General features: G+C 41.0%; 1 protein-coding gene across 2 annotated transcripts in view; it reads right to left on the reverse strand.

The window, feature by feature from the left end:
• NT5DC2 (5'-nucleotidase domain containing 2) overlaps positions 1 to 18,524 on the reverse strand; it is a 271,150-nt gene that overhangs the window by 233,463 nt on the left and 19,163 nt on the right. For both annotated transcript variants that reach the window (XM_053721025.1, XM_053721024.1), the window contains exon 2: positions 5,370 to 5,554. In XM_053721025.1, the coding sequence (XP_053577000.1) occupies positions 5,370 to 5,554 (185 nt within the window). The remainder of the gene's footprint in view (positions 1 to 5,369; positions 5,555 to 18,524) is intronic.

The raw sequence follows: 18,524 nt of genomic DNA on the forward strand, positions 1-18,524 counted from the left end.
ACATCCGGACCGGCAAACATCTTCTCCAAGCGGCATCTTCTATCTTCTTCCATCCGATGACGACCGGCTCCATCTTGAAGACCTCCAGCGCGGATCCATCCTCTTCTTCCGACGACTAGACGACGAATGACGGTTCCTTTAAGGGACGTCATCCAAGATGGCGTCCCTCGAATTCCGATTGGCTGATAGGATTCTATCAGCCAATCGGAATTAAGGTAGGAATTTTCTGATTGGCTGATGGAATCAGCCAATCAGAATATAGTTCAATCCGATTGGCTGATCCAATCAGCCAATCAGATTGAGCTCGCATTCTATTGGCTGATCGGAACAGCCAATAGAATGCGAGCTCAATCTGATTGGCTGATTGGATCAGCCAATCGGATTGAACTATATTCTGATTGGCTGATTCCATCAGCCAATCAGAAAATTCCTACCTTAATTCCGATTGGCTGATAGAATCCTATCAGCCAATCGGAATTCGAGGGACGCCATCTTGGATGACGTCCCTTAAAGGAACCGTCATTCGTCGTCTAGTCGTCGGAAGAAGAGGATGGATCCGCGCTGGAGGTCTTCAAGATGGAGCCGGTCGTCATCGGATGGAAGAAGATAGAAGATGCCGCTTGGAGAAGATGTTTGCCGGTCCGGATGTCCTCTTCTTGCCGGATAGGAGGAAGACTTTGGACCCTCTTCTGGACTTCTTCAGTGGATGTCTAGCCCACGCTTGGGTTGGATGAAGATCTTGGAGCCAGGACGGATCGGTGAACCTGGCATGGTGAAGACAAGGTAGGAAGATCATCAGGGGGGTAGTGTTAGGTTTATTTAAGGGGGGTTTGGGTTAGATTAGGGGTATGTGGGTGGTGGGTTGTAATGTTGGGGGGGGGTATTGTATGTTTTTTTTTACAGGCAAAAGAGCTGAAATTCTTGGGGCATGCCCCGCAAAGGGCCCTGTTCAGGGCTGGTAAGGTAAAAGAGCTTGTAATATTTGTATTTTAGAATAGGGTAGGGAATTTTTTATTTTGGGGGGCTTTGTTATTTTATTAGGGGGCTTAGAGTAGGTGTAATTAGTTTAAAATTGTTGTAATATTTTTATTATGTTTGTAAATATTTTATTATTTTCTGTAACTTAGTTCTTTTTTATTTTTTGTACTTTAGATAGTTTATTTAATTTTATTTATTTGTAGCAATTGTGTTTAATTAATTTATTGATAGTGTAGTGTTAGGTTAATTGTAGGTAATTGTAGGTAGTTTATTTAATTATTTTATTGATAGGGTAGTGTTAGGTTTAATTATATCTTAGGTTATGATTTATTTTACAGGTAAATTTGTTATTATTTTAACTAGGTAACTATTAAATAGTTCTTAACTATTTAATAGCTATTGTACCTGGTTAAAATAATTACAAAGTTGCCTGTAAAATAAATATTAATCCTAAAATAGCTATAATATAATTATAATTTATATTGTAGCTATATTAGGATTTATTTTACAGGTAAGTATTTAGCTTTAAATAGGAATCATTTATTTAATAAGAGTTAATTTATTTCGTTAGATAAAAATTATATTTAACTTAGGGGGGTGTTAGTGTTAGGGTTAGACTTAGCTTTAGGGGTTAATCCATTTATTAGAATAGCGGTGAGCTCCGGTCGGCAGATTAGGGGTTAATAAGTGTAGGTAGGTGTCGGCGACGTTGTGGGGGGCAGATTAGGGGTTAATAAATATAACATAGGGGTCGGCGATGTTAGGGGTAGCAGATTAGGGGTACATAGGGATAACGTAGGTGGCGGCGATTTGCGGTCGGAAGATTAGGGGTTAATTATTTTAAGTAGCTTGCGGCGACGTTGTGGGGGGCAAGTTAGGGGTTAATAGATATAATACAGGGGTCGGCGGTGTTAGGGGCAGCAGATTAGGGGTACATAAGTATAACGTAGGTGGCGGTCGGCAGATTAGGGGTTAAAAATTTTAATCGAGTGGCGGCGATGTGGGGGGAGCTCGGTTTAGGGGTACATAGGTAGTTTATGGGTGTTAGTGTACTTTAGGGTACAGTAGTTAAGAGCTTTATAAACCGGCGTTAGCCAGAAAGCTCTTAACTCCTGCTATTTTCAGGCGGCTGGAATCTTGTCGTTAGAGCTCTAACGCTCACTGCAGAAACGACTCTAAATACCGGCGTTAGGAAGATCCCATTGAAAAGATAGGCTACGCAAATGGCGTAGGGGGATCTGCGGTATGGAAAAGTCGCGGCTGTAAAGTGAGCGTTAGACCCTTTAATCACTGACTCCAAATACCAGCGGGCGCCCAAAACCAGCGTTAGGAGCCTCTAACGCTGGTTTTGACGGCTACCGCCGAACTCTAAATCTAGGCCTGAAAATGCTTGTCTAGCAATGCAAACCTCAGAAACTGGTAATGTTCTCTGAATTGGAACATGAATATAAGCATCCTTTAAATATATTGTGGACATAAACTGACCTAGCAAAACAAAAGGCAGAATAGTCCTGATAGAAAGATGGAATCCTTAAAAAAATGTTCAGAACCTGTAGATCCAGAACTGGTTTGAAAGTACCTTCCTTCTTTCCTTCTTTGGAACGATGAAGAGATTTTAATAAAATCCCATCCCCTTTTCCAGCAAAGGAACGGGAACAATCAATCTCATATTTTCCAAATCTGAGACAGACTGAAGGAAAGCTTGAGCTTTTACAGGATTCCTTGGAACATTAGACAGAAAAAAACTTCCTCTGGGAGGCCTTGTTCTAAATCATATTCAATATCCCTGAGAAACAATATTCCGAACCCAGGGCTCTGGTACAGACTGAAACCAAGCCCCCCTGAAACAGGCTTAATCTGCCCCGTACCAGAACTTCTGGATCAGGGCCACACCTTCACTCAGTTTTCGAAGTAGGGATAGATTTCTTACCCTGCTCTTGTTCCTGTTAGCATTAGGTCTTCAGACTGACCTTGTTTTTGAGCAGAGGAGTCAGTTTTCTGTTCCTTATCATGATGAAAGGAATGAAAACAATTGTAAGATTTGGATTTTCTTTTAGACTTCCTGTCTTGAGGAAGAAAAGCCCCTTTACCTCCAGTAAATAATAGTGGAGATAATAGAATCCAAATCAGAACCAAAACACGTATTTCTCTGAAAGAAAAGAGACAATAATCTAGATCTAGACACCATATCAGCAGACCAGGATTTAAGCCACAAGGCCCTCCTGGCAAGAATTGCTAATGACATGCTTTTGACATTAATCTTCATAATATCAAAGACAGCATCAAAAATAAAAGAACTGGCACTCTGAAGCAAACCCAACAGATTTGCACTAACATGGTCATCACTAGTAAGTAGAAGCAGCAGCTATATTAGCAATATAAATAGCTGGTCTGAGAAAAAAACCTGCATGTAAACAGGCCCTTCTATGAAACAATTCTAGTTTTCTGTCTAAAGGGTCCTTAAAAGAAGTACTGTCTACCAAAGAAATAGTAGCACGTTCTGCCACAGTGGAAATGGCCCTTCCATCCACCTTGGGAACTGTTTCCCACAAATCTAGGTTAGCAGCAGGTAGAAGATATAACTTTTTAAACCTTGCAGAAGGAATAAAAGACATACCTGGCTTAGATCATCCCCTCAAGATCATGTCAGACACATGAAAGGGAAAACCTCAGGGAGATTAACAACAGACCTAAAAACTAAATTTAAATGATTAGAAGGTTTAGCATAACATTTTTTAGGATCTTTAATCCCTAAAGTAACTAGGGAACGAATAAAAAGGAGGAAATATCAGGTTCAACTTCAGATGAGAAATCCTCATCCCCAGAGGAAACCTCACCATCTGAAGACATAACTGGTCTCAGGGCACTTAGCACTTGTAGAAGGTAAAATCTAAACTAAACTCTAACACTTGATTGAGGGTGGGAGAACAGACAACGCTTCAGAAACTGCAGCCTTGATAAAAAAAATGATGGCAGGAGGCTAACTGCAGACTTGATAAAAAAAAATTATGGCAGGAGGCACTACCTCAGCATTAACCTGTAATGAACAAAAAGTAGGTGCATTAATACCCAAAGAAACAGCATTAGATTGGTCTAATTGCATTAACAAATCTTTACTTGAGCCACATAAAAAGCTGGAGAAGGAACTTCAATTTTCCTAAATAAGCACACCTAATAATAGTAAAAAAGCGTTCAGGAGACTCAGTTTCTTGGGTAGATTTAGGGACAGAATCCTGCTGCTCCATTATAGCATATGGCAAAGCAATGCAATAATTACTATTAAACCCCCTAAAAAAGCTCTTGAGGAATGGAAACCATTTACCCCTCCTAAGCAGCTTTAACAGGAACAATGAGCTGAGCTGAAAAAACTAAATAGGAGAAACAAACATTACATCCAAACTCGTGCCAAACTACCGACAACTAAGAAGGAGAATATGTGTGCCCAAAACCCAATATGTGCATAACTGAGCGAACATGCGCTAACCCAACATGCGCTAACCAATGCAAGGGAAAAACTAAAGCGCTCCACTAATCTGGCCCAAAGTCTCAATTTATTCTGTGACATTTTGGGGCATTCAGCCCTCCCTCAGACCAACATCTAAAATGTCACAGAATAAACTGAGAGTTTGTGTTTAAATCCAGATATTTATTAATATTAAGTGAAATATACATAAACAACATAATCCAGTGATTCTACATGTATGTTAGCAAAAGAGCAGAATGCTGCTACTGACCAAAATCCTGCAAGTTTTTTCAAACAGATCATTGCCTTTAGCACACCTCATAAAATCTAGAGTATTGACAGGGTCAGTACTAACAGACGATACATTTAAACTTGTAGATCCAGGATATTATAAAGAGATTACTCCTCAAACTACTAACCAGTGTTATCAAAGTAGTTATTTGTGGATTACAAAACTGGTATTTCTTCTCTGTTCTGCCAGACAGAAAACTATTGGCAGACACCATCTCATGTGTCCCATTGTGGTTATTGTTTGGCTAGGACAAACAACTAGTGGAGACATCATTCCTTATGACTTTTTAATGCAAATTTAACTTGTGAATGCTGTTTAATGTTTTTTTATATTTAACTATTAAGTGCTGTCTTTACTTCATTAACTTTTTTGACTTAGAAAATCAGGAAAATATGTTATTAGGTTATGATTTCTTGCACTGAAAGATATACTAAGATGTTCCATTAAATTGCTATGTTTAAAAATATTAATAAATTTAAAAAAAATAAACGTTAGAAAATAAAAAAAGGTTTTCATATGATAGATTGTAAGGTATCCACTACAAAGTCCCCACAAATCACCTGCATTCCAAAATGTTATGATTACATATTTGACAAAATATAAACTTAGTTAAATAAAGCAAAAATCATAGATCACCTTATACTGTTCGATAAGGATGTCTCTAGCAGTGTTGAATATCATTGAGTGTAATACATTAGAGTACTGTGCTAATGTATAATCATAATCAAAGCCATAGACCTCTATGTCTCCCAAGAAGATTTCATTGTTCGCACATATGGTGGCAGGGTTGATGAGATTGCAGACTCCAGGGGGAAGAAGATCTACAAAATAACAAATGAGAAATTGGAAATTTAAATAAAATGAAAACATCAAACAATGTGTAGAAAACATACAAAGAAAGAGGAGGTACACAATTACATAAGAAACAAACACACCTAGACAGGATGAAGGAGAAGCGCTCAAAGGGCAATAATCTCACTATTGGATAGACTGTATAACACTGGAATGGTGTAATAAAGTATATTGTAAAATATTCTGATGTATAATAATGTAGCCAAACAAATGTGTGTTAGTGATAATAAATACTTTATCTAATAGAGCATACTGAAAACATCATATGATAGTAAAAATAATTGAAGTCTATAGAGATATAAATACATAGGTCGGACAACCTCTCATAAAAATAAATCTTTCATAAAAATAAATCGATATTCAGGTATAAAAAATACTATTCCCAGCACATGAAATAAAAGCTTTGGAGACTGTCTTTTATTTCTTTCCATAGAATGACTGTCTCTTCTTAGGTTTGTGATCCGATACTAGTTTGTGCAAAAGACAGCTGCAAAGGACTTGGAAAAATACTCTGTATCCCACAAACGGTAAGTGGTATATAGACTGCTGTCTCCAATTCCAAATATGGATCAGTTTTAGATGTATATATAACATAAGGTATAAATGTTACCTCAGGCATGAAGTGCTATACACAATAACATGTTAGTTTAATTTTAATAAATATCTTTATTACAGAAATAAATATACTGCAAGGGGATACTTACACTTAGACATGTTGGGTTCACAACTGAAGTATGTAGCTAATGGTAGTAAGTGATGTGGGTGGTTCTCAACATTTCAGCTGCACTTTACTGCATATTGCTGAGGAGCTATTATATTTCATTTACTGTAAGTGCATGCTCTCAGCATGCAAGATGAAGTTGCTGCGAATATCGATAAGGGAACATGGGAAGCTGCTGCAGCATAAATGACCATCTTTTCTCCAATTTTCCCTTGGGACAGATTTATTTATTTACTTATAAAACATAAATTATGTTTACCTGATAATTTCCTTTTCTTCTGATGGAAAGAGTCCACAGCTGCATTCATTACTTTTGGGGAATAAGAACCTGGCCACCAGGAGCAGGCAAAGACACCCCAGCCAAAGGCTTAAATACTCCTCCCACTCCCCTCATCCCCCAATCATTCTGCAGAGGATCAAGGAACAGTAGAAGAAATATCAGGGTGAAAAGGTGCCAGAAGAATATAAGGACGCCCCACATAAAATTACGGGTGGGAAACTGTGGATTTTTTCCATCAGAAGAAAAGGAAATTATCAGGTAAGTATAATTTATATTTTTTTTTCTTAAATGGAAAGAGTCCACCGCTGCATTCATTACTTTTGGTAAAACAATACCCAAGCTGTAGAGGATACTGAATGCCAAGACGGGAGGGTACAATAGGCGGCCCCTACTGAGGGCACCAGGCCTGAACCTCTACCCAACAAAAAATCCTGCTTCATCTGAAGTCAAGAAATAATGTTTTAGAGGAAAAGCCCCAATGACACTGACTCACAGCTAGTCCAGAGCCAAACTAGAGACCGCAAAACGGACTCGACTGAGCCAACAGTCCACCAAAAGACACCGTCGCCCAACAGATGGTCCCCCTCCAATCACCCCTCACAAATGAAGGGGAAACCAGACGAAATCCTCAAGGGGACGAGGCAAAGGAGGACCAAGGAAGCCAAAAGGTCCCTTAATACAAAAAAGAACACCTCCAAGAGTTGGCCCAGCTCACAGAGATTCAACTGGACCCAAACAGGGAAGGAGGCCACGCCTATACCAAGCCAAACCCGGGATAAAACTGGGCAGGGAGACAGAAAAGACGTCTTCCCATCATCCTGCAAGCATGGATGCAACTAAAGAGTCAAAGTTCTCCCAGCGCCTGCCCATAGAATACCAAAGTATTCGACTGTGAAAAGTGTGTAACAGACCCAGGCGAAAATCCCAAGTTTGAGAACACAGAGTCCATAACACGATTACACAAAGGGAGCTTGCAAGGAAAAGAAGCGGTCATCAAGAAAACAGACCACACAAAATAGCCCCTCGACAGAGGGCCCGCTCCAGGCAACCTAAGCCGCCGGACCTACTCGCAGGTCCCCAAAAAAGGGGAACCCAAAGCCACCATCAAGGCCCCCCGAGAAGGAGAGTATACCCTCAGAACCCAAAGGAAGAGTAAACCCTCTCCTGTCAAAGTAACAAGGAGAAAGGAAAAACCAGACTGAGCTATCAGGATAGACACAGCTCACCATCCAGCGGAGACTGCGTTCCCTTAGACCGCTCTGACATCCGGACCTCAACCAAGCCACAGGGATCCAATACAGGGGAACAAAAGATTCCCAAAACTGGTACAGGAACGAGCGCAAGATTGTACAGCCACCCCCCCCCCCCAGAGTACAAGAACAACCTGACTCTGAAAATAGACATGGCCATAGACCTAAGGAACTATCAAAACAAGGCCCCACAGTCTGACTTGGAGCCAGCAAGACCCCAGGTGGGACCAATTCCACCCTCCACTTCCTGACCAGAAGCCGCAAGAAAGGACTTCATCTCCTAGGAAGGAGAATATTACCTAAAGAAAAAAGGAAGAGGCCAGAAGGGCAACAACTGTCCTCAAGGCCCAAAGCCACTGGCTAATAGGGAAGACAAATCCCCAACACAAATATCCTAGAAAAGGACCCCCCTACAAGTTGCTCGCCAAACAGAAGCACAGCCTACCCATTCGTCTGCAGAGCAGAGAATCCATGGGTACACTGGCAAACTGACAAGGGGAATGCAGCCCTAAGGCGCACCAGAAATTGAAAATCCAACGCCAGCAGCCGGGTATAAACCCACAACCCTTGAGGCGCAAGTCACACAGCTAACCCCTAGATGACATGGGTTACTCTGTTGCTAAGAGTAATACCCGGTCAGGTAGATGGAGCAAGGACATAGCCCAAGTTTCCACTACCGTGGAACACCCCGACCAGCCCTGAGATCCAAAACAACCCAAAACTGGGTCAGGGAAAGGAGTGAAGCCCCAGAAAGCAGAAGTCTCAGGGAGAAAAACAGGTCCGGGCACCTAATAGTTCAGGCAGTCATACCCTGAAACTAACCACCCCAACTGGCTCAAAAGCCAGGTCCAGGCACCTAATAGTTCAGGCAGCCATACCCTGAAACTAACCACCCCAACTGGCCCAAAAACCAGACAAGGGGAATGGATGCATATCCAGAGAATCAGGATAGCAATAAGAGCTTGAAAGCCCCGACCAAAGGAAGGAATAACCCCTAGCCAAAGTCCAAAGCTCCAAGGAGCAAGGCTAGAAGTCGGTGAAGGTACTTCTCAGAGCCTCAGGACAACCGAAGGGATACCTTGAGGTCCACAAAACCCTGTATCTCCCCATCACCTCCACACAGGCAAAGGACACAGGGAAGAAGAAGAAGGCGCTAAGCCGTTTCAGCTCCGGGGAACCCCAAGCTAAGCAAAGTCCCCACAGGGATCAACCATCATTCGGAACCCAGATCCCTAAAAAGAGATCTAACGCACCCGAAGACAATGGAGGAAGACCCAAAAGGTCTCATAACTCAGTCAGACCATACACGTCCAAGAGTAAGAGCTGCAACTAGATACACTAGAAATAGCTTACACGTACACCTATAAGGTGCCATGAGCTGCAACAGGTTTGAAATTGCAAAACCTTCCCCATGCTGGACAGCTATCCATACAAGCTGTTGGATCAAGCCCCAACAGGACCATCCAGAAGCCTAAAACTGAAGGCCAAACCACACAAACTGGGGCAACTGGGCACTAAGCCCGCCAACCCTCCCCCACATGGAGGAGGAAACTCTAGGTTCTGAGGAATCAGAAGTCAGAGTGATGCAGCAGAACACTCCCTTGCCCGGTCAGCTATGACCAAAAGGCTATAAGGAATGAAACTATCCTTCGTGCCTCGCGGACCCACAGGTCCTCTCGAATACTTAGGTGGATATGTAAAGAAATGATAACCGAGCACTCGGTCGCAGGACAGAACGAACCCAACAGGCCCAGCCTGTACTCAGAAGGGAAGAAAGGAAAACAGGCATTATTAACTTGGACTAACATGTCCAAAACAAATAAAGAGTATCGATCCCAGAAGGTTCCCAAAGGAAACATAACGAAAATAAAAGGCATCACATCGGATACAAATAAAATATAAGGCAACCTGAAGGTTTAACGCTTAAAAAAAGACACAGGACTACCCGTAGGACCAGCCAAACAAAGCCCTATCTGTCAAAACTGGGAAAGAACTCCAAAACAAAGACAATAGGAGATTACCTCATCCCCACATGTCTAATGAGTTGTACCATTCAGACTATCGGACTGAAAATTCCTGTATCTGAGAACTATAGGGTCATTCAATAACTTGAACAGGTGTCTGAGCAAAACGCGAAGGCGTGCAATCCGGTAACTAAAGCCACAACACTCCGAAACAGATCCCTCAGGATACTGCGGAGGCCCACCCCAAAGCGGAATACCCAGGGCAATAGGACACAAGCACATTCTCAAAGAAACGCCTGGACTCTGCAGACGAGCAATCGCCAACATTATCTGAAAGCGAACACGTGCTGCAAGCTCCGGGGGGAATACGTCACCCCGCGTGGAGGAACCATAAACTGGGTTACCCACGTGTGTAGGAGGAATAATCGGTAGGGAACCTGTCCCCTGGAAGACAGGACCCCCAGAGGCGGATGGCTCAGCAGATCTCTGATTCCCCGAGCCCGAGGAACCGGGTGCTCTCATATGGCATATGGAATAAAACTGGTTGACAGGAGTCAACGAGGTCAAACCGGATTCGTCACCGGACACAGAATCTGAATCTAATATCATAATCATCTCGGTATCAGAATCCTTCGTAACTAAATCTGAAATGGGCCCAGGCTCAGCTTTAGAATCCCCCATAACTGTAAAGAGGATATACGAATATGGACTATAAACAGTAAAAAATAAAAACGGCACCTGACACCACCAATGGATGGGGCACTCACCACCTCCTATGACCAGACCCCTGCGGACTAGAATATCTCAGTCACCACACGGTCGGGAATGCGGAAATGGGAACAGAGCGTAAACACGACCGGACACAGGGTGAACCGTACAGTCCAAAAAGCGCGCACAGCCAAAAGGCTGCATCACTTCCAAAAGCCTCAAAGTTCCAAACCATGAGCCCATAAACCTCACACATAAGCAGGTTGAATCACATAACAAACATGATTATAAACCCCACTGTCCAATAACCCCCCTCAGGAGATATTAACCCTCGATTCCAAGATACTAACAGAGACACACTAAGACCCTTATGCTTTAAGTTAAACCTGCGAGGTAAGAGCCTTATGGGAAACATTCACATTACAGTACATTGAATAAAGTAAAATGAAACAATCTTACCGGAATCTAAGCCGTGGAACAGGAACATGGCCTTTCAAGTGTGACGGATAGTAGCATCGCTGATTGCTTGAGGAGCTGTTAACATAAGTCGGGATGGTTTCGTAGAAAGAAACTTCCTGCATCTCCGGACTATAAATTTCATCCAAGCCCTCACTGAGAGACTGACAGGACTACTTAAAACTCCTGTCCCATGTTGAAGAGTACTACCCTCCATAAGAGACAAAAACAAAAATTAAAAAAAAACATGTCTCTGCCAACCTCCTGGGACGAAAGGCAAAGAATGACTGGGGGATGAGGGGAGTGGGAGGAGTATTTAAGCCTTTGGCTGGGGAGTCTTTGCCTCCTTCTGGTGGCCAGGTTCTTTTTTCTCAAAAGTAATGAATGCAGCTGTGGACTCTTTCCATTTAAGACGAAAAGATATATATTCTGTTATTTTCTCGTTGTTATTTTTAACAGTCATAAGGATACAATAACTATTTTTTTTCATAATAAATATTTATTTAATAAAAATTTCCTTTGTGTAATATTTTAACCAGGTTACCAAATAGACTATTAGCAACAGTATTATGTTTTTAGATTGATCAAATTGTGTTTTTAGATTTTAATCTATTAGTCTGGGCTTTCTTTAGGATTTCCTATATAATATACCTAAGGGGTGGTAGCAGAGATTAGTGTGGGTGGCATTAAAGGGGACTTTTTCTGTGTCTATTACACGCTATAAAGTGTTTTGTTAACCTTCAAACCCACTTAACTAAGTCATAGACTTGCCTAGACTAGCCTGACTGTGGAAATATGATAAAATTGGATTTTTTTGGTTAACCCTTTATGTCACAAACAGATGACAGGGTTGGTCTGTGACAAACAGAAAGTTGAAACCTCTACTCTCCAAAAAATCCCACTCTTGCCCAAATCCTGTGAACTCATATTATAATACTGAACTAAAATCAACACTTGACAAAGCTGCACCCTCCACAGTTTGCAGAGCATTGCGCACTGGGCGAAAACTGTGGCACAACAAACAGACCTGCTATCTCTAGAGATGTTCACGGACTGCTGAACATCAGTGGAGAAAATCACAAACCTCTGCTGATTTCCTCCAATATAAATTCATCCTCAAATCATAAAACTCTGTCTTCAACCTGGCCAAACAAGTCTCTTTTTCGTTCCTCGTGTCAACTAATTCATCCAACCCAAGAAAACTATTTTCAAACTTTAACTCCCTCCTACATCTGCCTGCACCTTCACCCAATACGAACTTCATTGCCTTAGATTATCGTTGATCATTTTTAAAATAAAATTGACACAATTAAAAAAACATCTCTCCCTCCAAGCCATCCCTTCCACCCATTACTTCTATTAGTGAAACAGTATGCTACTTCCCTCCTGTAACAGAGAAAAAGGTCCTCGTACTCTATCTTCTTCTCATCTCACAACCTGTCCACTTGACTCCATTCCTTCACAACATTTCCCTCTCTATTTGATTATTTAATCCCTGCCCTAATTAGTCTTTTTAACCAGTCTCCACCACTTACATATTCTTGATACATTCAAGCATGTGTTAATCATACCAATCCTAAAAACACCCACACTTGACCCCACAATCCCTTCTAACTATTGGTCGGTCTGCTTATTCCCCTTGCCTCCAAATTATTGGAATGATTAGTCTATAATCACCTAACTCAAGTTTCTCTCAACTAATGCTTTAAATGATCTAACCTCATTTCCACCCAAAACATTCAACAGAAATCGCTCTCACTAAAGTAACAAATGATCTACTATCAGCTAAAGTAAAGGGTAGCTACATCTATATCAGAGTTACAAGCTACAGACTGGCGTTCAAGTGCATACATAAATACACACTCTCATACACAAACACATTCATACAGACACACACACTAATGCATACATACACACGTACATAAAAAACACACTCACACACTCACACACTCATACAAACAAACACACACATGCAACACCACAGTAATTACCCACAAAATAATTTCATAAAGTTATCTCCCTACACCGTGGATATCAAATATTTATAGTATGATAGAATTCCCTAATATTTACTACGCCAACTGATATCCAGACTTTATAGCCATTCATGGAAGCTGAATATTGTCTAGAATAACTAAACAATATTTTTTCTTTTCTTTTTTGAGGTTCATAAATAAGTTCACATTCAACACATCTCAATACAGTACTTCTGCATAGTTACACCACTTATGCAGTCACTATATTCAGAGAAAAATAAATCTTGATATAGACAATACAGTCTCCACAGTTCTGGTTACGGATGAAAAAAATGACATATAAGCTATGAACAAATGACCAGTGAAGTATAGATTAAAGGTGAAATAAGTGAGCACTAAAATAAATGATACATTGAAAACCATCGTTTTTTTGTGAGATATCAGTCACTCCCTTGAATAAAATACGTGTTCTGTTCTAAAAACTAAACATACTTATGTAGTACTAGTAAATGAGAAGCATTTGTAGCGTGCATAAAAGATCACTTAACAGCATAGCTTAAAAATATATAGCGTTATACTAAGCTATATTAGAGGGTAATATGGTAATATGCAGAAAGTGAGCAGCATGTGTAATATACATAAGGAATCACGCAACATTATAGCTCACAAATACTGTATATATCCCTGTAATGGCCGATCAAGCAAAAATAGTTCCAAACATTCTTATGCAGAAAAAAAAAAAATCATTTTTAGTTTAAATTAATGACCACACTTAAGCCACTGATATTATGAATACAATTTAATATCTGGCCAAGTCTCTTTAAAAGGGCATTAACACTAAGAGGCATATTTAACAAATGTCTGTCGGACCTGATCCGACACTGTGGATCAGGTCCGACAGACATCGCTGAATGCGGAGAGCAATACGCTCTCCGTATTCAGCATTGCACCAGCAGCTCACAAGAGCTGCTGGTGCAACGCCACCCTCTGCAGACTCGCGGCCAATGGGCCACCAGCAGGGAGGTGCCAATCAACCCGATCGTACTCGATCAGGTTGAATTCCGGCGATTCCTGTCCACCTCATCAGAGCAGGCGGACAGGGTTATGGAGCAGCGGTCTTTGTGACCGCTGCTTCATAACAGCTGTTTCTGGCGAGCCTGCAGGTTCGCCTGAAACACGGGGCGTCAAGCTCTATTCGGAGCTTGATAGATAGGCTTCTAATGCTCTCAGGAGGGTGACTTTCAAAAAACAAGTAACAGAACATTGGCCAAAATTGCTAGCAGTCTCTTATTTATTAGGGACTCTAATGATTATCCTACATAAAATGAGAAATAAAAAAAGTACGAAAACACAAATACGTACAAATTGCCCAAAGAAGATAAAATAAAAGCTCCAGCTTCACAGAGATTCAAATATCTTTATATGACAAACTATGTATAGGTAAAGATGTTAACAGTCCTTTTATGTAGACACTGAAAGCAACCTCTTTGTATCATAGATAAGCATCCTGCATATAAGCTGTATGGAAATATTAGGATAATTACTCAAAAAAGGATGAACTTCAAAGGGATTAACATAAAGTATAGTAGCTTTTAGTTTAACCAGGAACCCCTGGCCCCTGAGTCCCCCAAACACTGATCTGCTTTACCCCCCCTCTCCCAGAGGGCAAGTCCTACCGGAGCCTGTATAGTGTTAGGGAACTTATGGGCATAATTGAACATTACTAATCAGAACATTACTAGCCCCCCCTTATAACTACCATTAGCCCCTGTAACTACTATCAGCCCCACGGCCCCCCTGTAACCCCAATTAGTCTCAGCACCTCACCAATTAGCCTCAGCACCCCCCTTAAACCCCCATCACCCCCTGTAACCCCATAAGCCCAACCCCAGCCCCTAGCGCCTTGAGTTGTCTCCATCTCCACAGTATTACACTGTCATTGTGTTAAAACACACTTGAGCGTGCACCCACCACCGAAGCCCCGCCCCTCCCAAAGCCCCACCCCTTCCACCACCGCCCTTGATAATACATTTTTTTAATTTATTTTTTTAAACTGCCTTCAAAATGTTTTTTTTCTTTAAAACTGCCTTCTGCAAATTTGATCACAGGCACATAATCTTAGTCTAGCCTACCGTTCTCGACTCCTGCTCTCCTGGCTGTCTCACTCTCAGATCACCAACTTCTTCTCTGTCTTCAGGCTGCTATGCAGCTCCTCCTCACTGGTTGGCCCCATCATCACTCTAAGAGCCTGTGTGCTATGAAGTTAGCGCTACAGCGCACGTGGGTAACGTAAATCCACATGTATACATTTGGAGTGCTTAAACCCCACTCCCTCTCACACCAGTGTGGCACACCAAAAAAATTTTTATAAAATAACCACTGTCTCATGGGCCTTTTTGGGGACTTGGGCCTGCCTGGAGCTTTAGCTCCAATAGCCCCTATGTTAATACGGCCCTCAAGCTAAAGTAATCTGCGGCCCAACAGCCGCAACGGCCCCACACTATAAAATATTTTTGGGGCACGCCGCACTCAAAATGCGCGGTTAGTTGGTAGGGCTAACCAACAGCCCACTGGGCATTTGCCCGGTATGCCCTATGGTCAGTCCGGGCCTGAAGGGGTAGCTTTGGCACAAGGGTACTGCGGCAGGTACAGGTCATGAAACAGCCCTGATATGCTTTGTGGTGACCGGTTTACCCCTTAGTTTAAGTGTTGATTTACGAGGGATCATCCCCATGGTGATTTATGGTGCTTATACATAAGGCTTTTTTAAACATTGATTAGACCCACTATGACGATTCTGTGAGGAACGTGGAGCGCCTGGAATCTTCTTCTACCTGCAACTCAGGACCGTGTTTTGGACATTGCATGGGGACAGTTTGAGTGACAGGTTATGCACCGGTGCATGGTCGTTTATATTATTTATCTGTAGATAAGTTTTGTGTTGTTTGTGCATGTGGTAACTAATTAGATAACATTTGGAAAGTTGTTTAAAATTCTATGATTTATCTGAATCAATTATTCTGTATCCTAAACATAGCAGCTTGTTGACAACCCTACTAGTGAGGAATTTACACATAATTCATTAAAAAATAACAGCTTAAAAGGACACTGAACCTAAATTTTGTCTTTTGTGATTCAGATAGAGCATGCAAATTTAAGCAACTTTCTAATTTACTCCTATTATCAAATTTTATTCATTCTCTTGGTATCTTTATTTGAAAAGCAAGAATGTAAGTTTAGATGCCGGCCCATTTTTGGTGAACAACCTGTGTTGTTCTTGCTGATTGCTAGATAAATTCACCCCACCAATAAACAAGTGCTGTCCAGGGTGCTGAAGCAAAAATTGGCTGGCTCCTTAACTTAGATGTCTTCTTTTTCAAATAAAGATAGCAAAAGAACGAAGAAAAATTGATAATAGGAGTAAATTAGAAAGTTGCTTAAATTAGCATGCTCTATCTTCAACACGAAATAAAAAATTTGGGTTCAGTGTCCCTTTAAGTTACAGATGAAGAATTTACTAAGATAAGTGTTATTAACTAAAGGATTTTTTTAGTAAAATGTGCCAGTTATTAATTTATATATGTGCATGTAAATGTGACCTTAAGGTAACTGAGCTCCCAGGCTTTGGAGCTTTAGCTGGAACATGCAAAAGAATAATCTGAAATGCAGTGAGCTATAAATAATCCACCTCACATAACCTCTGTGGCATTGACAGAGCTAGTAAAATATTGCTTAGTAGTTCTAACCAGTTTATATTTTCCTTATCAAATCATTGTTAATTAATGCTAAACAGAAGCTTGTGTCAGATTTGAAAAATAAAATCTATTTAATCTTTGGAAAATACTTTTCTGACACATACAATATAAATATTTAGAAAAGCGAACTAAACATAAATCAGTATTTGCCAGTATGTATGTATGTATATATATATATATATATATATATATATATATATATATATATATATATATATATATATATATATATATACAGTATATACATACAGTGCATATGAATAGACTGGTCCGGTCGCCAAATGCGACCTAAATTTCTTGCAGGCAAGTAAAATTTTTAAGATACCAGCCCGAACGGTGACCTAAGAAGCAATTTAAAAAAAATGACAAATTGCCCTCCACATATGCACACATCGGAAAGGAGGGAAGAAAGGAGAAGTTCTCTCTGTTAAAGTGAAGGTAAACTTTGATGAATCAAAGTTTACAAAGGAGCTGTTTTGAATCAAAACTTACCTCTCTTCTTTGCACAGCCAGCGCAGCTTCCCCCACCAGGAGATCCTCTCTTCACACGTCATCAATTACTAATCCAGCTTCCTCCAATCACAGCTTTCCCCCCAGGGTAGTCATTGTCTGAGGCCATGCCGTGATTGGAGGAAGCCAGATTAGTCATTGCTGACGTGTGAAGATAGGATCTCCGGGCGGGGGAAGCTGCTCTGGCTGTGAAAAAAACAAAGGTACGTTTTAACCCTTTGAGTGCTAAGCACTTTCCCACCTGGGTGCTAAGATTTTTTAAGAATTTTTAAATTTTTTTATTTTATTTTTTTTTTAATTTTTTTCTTCAGACCCCCAAGACGTACACTGTTCCGATTGCCGTTCAACAGTGGGTCTTGGGGGTCTGTAGCTGCTTAGATGCCTGAGATACAGGCTTCTAAGCAACATGCCACCTGCTCCTATACTTAACATTGTTAAGTTTAAATAAAGTTGCACGGTGATGTCATCACGTTATTGCGTGTGACGTCACTGCGCATCACGTGAAGCCCCGGTGATGACTGTCACTATGCAGGCACGATCGCCAGGTTAGGAGCGAGTGGGAGCCCCCAGATCTCACTCAAGGTGGGAGAGTGCTAGCAACGGCTCTGAGCCATCATTAGCACCAGAGTGAGAAACTCTGTGATGGCTCAGAGCCGTCATTAGCACTCAAAGGGTTAATCAAAATGTCTGCCTTCTAAACTTTGATGAATGAAAGTGCCCCTGTTTTTAATAGTATTTTTAAAAACCGGGCTCTCCTTCATCAAAGTTTACCTTCACTTTAAATTCATTGAAAGACCTCCCATTATCTCCATGGCTCTTGGTCTCTTTCTTGTCAGTTGCTACTTCCCACCCCTAAGGTTGAGTGTTTCTTCTCTGTGTGTGTATTTGTTAAAGCGATTATATAGTTATCTTGCTCATGTACATTGTGCTGAAGTAGCCCAGGGTCCTCTGCAGTACTTCAGCACAATGTACACAAGCAAGCTGCTTACCATAACAATATAGTGCAGTGCACTATTTTTCTGGACTCTATTAATGCATCAAAAACTGACTTTACCACTTCGGAGAGAACATACCATCTCCATGCACCTAGTCAAATCTGCTAGTGCAGCACTAAAAGTCACTCAGTAGTTCAAAGGCACCTGGGCAGAAAATGAGGTTGAAGGGTGGCAGTATTAAATATACTTAGTCAATCATAACCCCCCACATATGCTGAAGAAGAAAAAAAAAGTCAAGATTGTACATACAGCATTTCAAAGATAATATCCCAGTTATTTTCTACCTGGTGATAGAAAAATATTTTCTAAAGTTAAAACATTTTT

Source organism: Bombina bombina, chromosome 7 (assembly GCF_027579735.1).
Source record: "Bombina bombina isolate aBomBom1 chromosome 7, aBomBom1.pri, whole genome shotgun sequence".
Lineage (NCBI taxonomy): Eukaryota > Metazoa > Chordata > Amphibia > Anura > Bombinatoridae > Bombina > Bombina bombina.